Source organism: Nicotiana attenuata, unplaced genomic scaffold, assembly GCF_001879085.1.
Source record: "Nicotiana attenuata strain UT unplaced genomic scaffold, NIATTr2, whole genome shotgun sequence".
NCBI lineage: Eukaryota > Viridiplantae > Streptophyta > Magnoliopsida > Solanales > Solanaceae > Nicotiana > Nicotiana attenuata.
This window is the reverse complement of record NW_017676400.1, coordinates 37,293-41,797: the sequence shown is the minus strand read 5'-3', so window position 1 is coordinate 41,797 and position 4,505 is coordinate 37,293. Positions and strand designations below refer to the sequence as shown.

General features: G+C 41.7%; 1 protein-coding gene across 1 annotated transcript; it reads left to right on the top strand.

Moving 5' to 3' along the window:
• Positions 1 to 275: 275 nt before the first annotated feature.
• Positions 276 to 1,289, top strand: LOC109220984. The gene is made up of 2 exons (XM_019385450.1): positions 276 to 480; positions 580 to 1,289. The coding sequence occupies exons 1-2, from the start codon at positions 276 to 278 to the stop codon at positions 1,287 to 1,289; spliced, it is 915 nt and encodes a 304-aa protein (XP_019240995.1).
• The last annotated feature ends 3,216 nt before the right edge of the window (positions 1,290 to 4,505 follow it).

Genomic DNA, 4,505 nt, shown 5'->3' with positions numbered 1-4,505 from the left:
TCAAATCTTTCTTAGTGTCCTAATGCACTTAAATCATAAGGTGGCGACTCTTCAATTCACAAACTCAATTCCCAAAAGGGAACGAGTTGTCTTCCCAAAATGTCATAAACCCTATTTCGCGAGAAAAAGGGGGCGCGACAAGTTGTTGCTTGACAATCATCAACTCAGGACCGATTTCAGAAATCTATAGAGGCAAATGGGGCAGTTAGCAGCAAATCAAAATACTAGACCTGCAGGCGCTCTCCCCAGTGATACAGAGAAGAACCCTCAAGTTAATGCAGTTACACTCAGTAACGGAAAAGGAACTAGAGGAAGTACCAAAGAAGAGAGAAGACAAGCCTATACCTGAGGGGGAGTTGATTCCTAAGGCGACACATGAATCAAAGAAAAAGGATGCAACTTCAGAGCCAGTGGAAGCTGCAAGGTCACCACCACCTTTCCCCCAGAGATTGCAGAAAAATAATGACAATCGCATGTTCAGTAAATTTCACTTTATGTTGAGCCAGCTTCAATTAAATATTCCACTGGTGGATGTACTTTGTGAAATTCCAAAGTATGCTAAGTACATAAAAGATATAGTGGCTCACAAGAGAAGATTGACTGAGTTTGAGACAGTTGCACTTACTGAGGATTGCACTTCAAGGGTCCAAAACAAGCTCCCTCAAAAGCTTAAGGATCCTCGCAGCTTCACCATCCATGTGCGAATTGGTAATATTGATGTGGGTCATGCTCTTTGTGATTTAGGGGCAAGCATAAATCTGATGCCCTTATCCTTGTTCAAGCAATTGGGTCTGGGAGCTCCAAGACCAACTACTGTGATGTTGCAACTGGCTGATAGGTCCATAGCACACCTTGAGGGAGTGATTAAAGATATATTGCTACAACTTGGGAAGTTCATATTCCCTGCGAACTTTATTATACTAGATTATGAGGATGACAAACTGATTCCAATCATATTGGGGCGACCTCTCCTTGCTACTGAGGTTGATATTGTTAAAGTGATAGAGGGAAAAATGATTTTGAGAGTGGATGACGAGGAAGCAGTATTTAATGTCTACAAAGCAATCCAACTTCCCAGCCACTATGAGGAGATCTCAATAATATCTGTTGTGGAGGTGAACAAGCAACTTCTTGACACAAGTGTATATAAAGACGATTCTCTGGAGAAAGCACTTATGTTGTTCGATAGCTTGGAGATTGATGAGGAGGTTGAGGAGATGATGCATATCCTAGATGCATCACGTGCTTACATGCAGGGGATACACCCCTTTGAGCCCCTAAATAGGTGAAGTGGACCTCCTCCAAAGCCGTCAATTGAGAAAGCTCCAAAATTGGAGCTCAAACCCATGCCTCCTCACCTTCAATATGCTTATCTAGGCAGTTCTGACACTTTACCTGTTATTGCTTCTTCTGACTTGTCTAAATTTCAGGATGAAAAGTTGTTGAGAGTGCTACGTGAGCACAAACGAGCAATTAGGTGGATGATGTCTAACATTAGAGGCATTAGTCCTGCTTTATACATGCATAAAATCCTCATAGAGGATGGACACAAGCCAAGTGTAGAGTAACAACGCCGACTAAATCAAATCATAAAAGAAGTGGTAAGAAAAGAAGTGATTAAGTGGGTTGATGCAGATATTGTATTTCCAATCTCTAATAGCAAATGGGTAAGCCCCGTCCAATGTGTAACTAAGTAAGGGGGGATGGCTGTAGTGTTTAATGAAAATAATGACTTGATTCCCACAAGAACTGTCACTGGGTGGAGAATTTGCATAGATTATAGAAAATTAAACAATGCCACCCGCAAGGACCACTTTCTCCTCCCCTTTATTGACCAAATGCTTGATCGATTAGCTGGCCAGGAATACTACTGTTTCTTAGATGGTTATTCGAGATATAATCAGATTGCTATAGCCCCAGAGGACCAACGAAAAACCACATTTACGTGTCCTTATGGCACATATGCATTTAAAAGAATGCCCTTTGGTCGCTGTAATGCACTTGCGGCTTTTCAAAGGTGCATGATGGATATTTTTACTGACATGGTTGAAAGATTTGTGGAAGTGTTCATGGATTATTTTTCTGTGTTTGGATGTTCTTTTGATAATTGCTTGATGAATCTTGATAAAGTGTTTGCTAGGTATGAAGAAACGAACTTGGTACTAAACTGGGAAAAGTGCCATTTCATAGTACTTGAAGGTATACTCCTAGGGCACAAGGTGTCCAAAAGCGGTTTGCAGGTAGACAAAGTGAAGGTGGAGGCGATTGAGAAATTGCCCCCACTGACATCAGTCAAAGGCATTTGTAGTTTCTTGGGCCATGCAGGTTTTTATCGTCGTTTCATTAAAGATTTTTTGAAAATTTCCTCTCCCTTGTGCAGGTTTCTTGAGGAAGATGTCTCCTTCAAATTTGATGATGCCTGTCTGAAAGAATTTGAGGAGCTGAAAGGAAGGTTAGTGACTGCACCAATTATCATTGCTCTGGATTGGGAGCAGCCATTTGAGTTGATGCGCGATGCGAGTGACATAGCTATTGGAGTTGTTATGGGGTAAAGGAGAAATAAAATCTTTCACTCTATCTATTATGCGAGAAAAACTCTGAAGCCAGCTCAGTTGAACTACACAATTACTGAAAAAGAGTTGCTTGCAGTGGTGGGGGCATTCGACAAGTTCAGATCCTATCTAGTGGGGACCAAAGTCATCGTCTACACAGATCATTCAGCTATCAGATACCTGTTTGAAAAGAAAGACACCAAGCCGAGGCTGATTCGTTGGGTCCTCCTCTTGCAAAAGTTTGACTTAGAGATCCGAGATCGAAAAGGTACAGATAATCAAGTGGCTGATCACTTATCCAAATTAGAAAATCAGAGCCATGTAGCTGAAGGAGGGTCAATCAAAGAAACATTTCCTAATGAGCAGTTATGGGCGATTACCTCAAGTGAAGCCCCGTGGTATGCAGATTATGTGAATTTTATTGCAAGTGGGGTGACACCACCAGAATTGACACCCAATAATTGAAGAAGTTTCCTACATCATGTGAGGCTCTACATGTGGGATGATCCGATCTTATACAGGCTATGTGCAGATTAGTTGGTGGGAAGATGTGTTCCTAAGGAAGCGATGAATGCAATACTACATGACTTTCACGCTTCACCATACCTAGGTCATCACGGTGGGGATAGAACCGCCCAAAAAGTTCTACAATCAGGTTTCTATTGGCCAAATTATTTAAGGATGCACATGCCTTTGTCAAAAAGTGTGACAGATGCCAAAGAACCGGAACAATCACGAAGAAGCACGAGATGCCGCTGCAAAATATTCTGGTAGTGGAGATTTTTGTTGTTTGGGGGATTGATTTCATGGGACCGTTCCCATACTCTAATGGTCACAGGTACATCTTGGTGGTGGCCGACTATGTTTCTAAGTGGGTTGAGGCCATTGCACTTCCCACTAATGATGCAAAGGTGTTGGTAAGCTTTGTAAAGAAGCACATCTTCACACGCTTTGGGACTCCAAGAGTGTTGATAAGCGACGGAGGAACTCACTTCTGCAACAAATTGCTAAATAATGTTCTAGCAAAGTATGGATTTAAGCACAAGGTTTCCACTACCTATCCCCCCCCCCCAAACGAGTGGTTAAGTGGAAGTTTCAAACATAGAGGTAAAGCAGATTTTTGAGAAAACAGTAAGTGGAAATAGAAAGGACTAGGCCGGAAAGCTAGACGACACATTATGGGCATTGTCGAACTGTATACAAGATTCCCATATGTACTTCTCCGTATAAATTAGTTTATGGGAAGCCATTCCACTTGCCCGTCGAGCTTGAACACAAAGCTTATTGGGCAATTAAAAAGCTGAATATGGATATGGACTTAGCTGGGGAGAAGAGGTTGTTGCAACTCAACGAGCTTGATGAGTTTCGATCGCATGCATATAAAAATGCCAAATTATATAAATAAAAGACTATGAGTTGGCATGACAAGCACATCCAACATCGAGAGTTTGAGCCGGGTCAGGATATTCTCTTGTTCAATTCAAGGTTGAAGCTTTTCCCTGGAATGCTTATGTCTCGTTGGGCAGGTCCTTTTGTTGTGGTAAGTGTGAGGCCTCAAGGAGTTGTGGAACTGCGTGATACGAGCTCAAGTGGTACGTTCTTGGTAGATGGCAGAGAATAGAACATTATTGGGGTGATGACATTGCACATCACAAGACCTCGGTGGACTTGGCCGATGCTTAAAAATGTGTTGAGTCGTGCCGCGACGTTAAATCAGGCGCTCGTTGGGAGACACCCAATTTTTTTACTGTTTTCGTAATGTATTTTTTTTGTTTTCTCTTAGCTAAAGTAGACTAACATTTTTGTTCTGTTGTAGTTGTATAAATAGTAGGTGGGGATGGTGGAGTGTGTGAATTATGTATTGAGGGCACGGGTAGTTTTAAAAATAAAAAATAAAATAAAATAAAATAATAATAATAATTTTCAGCGAACTGAGCGCCCATCCCAGCGCCC

Excerpts from the sequence above, each read along its gene's own strand:
- LOC109220984 (XM_019385450.1), top strand. The coding sequence starts at position 276 with ATGCAGTTACACTCAGTAACGGAAAAGGAACTAGAGGAAGTACCAAAG. Across the intron at positions 481-579 it reads TAATGACAATCGCATGTTCA|TGGCTCACAAGAGAAGATTG; the intron begins GTAAATTTCACT and ends TAAAAGATATAG.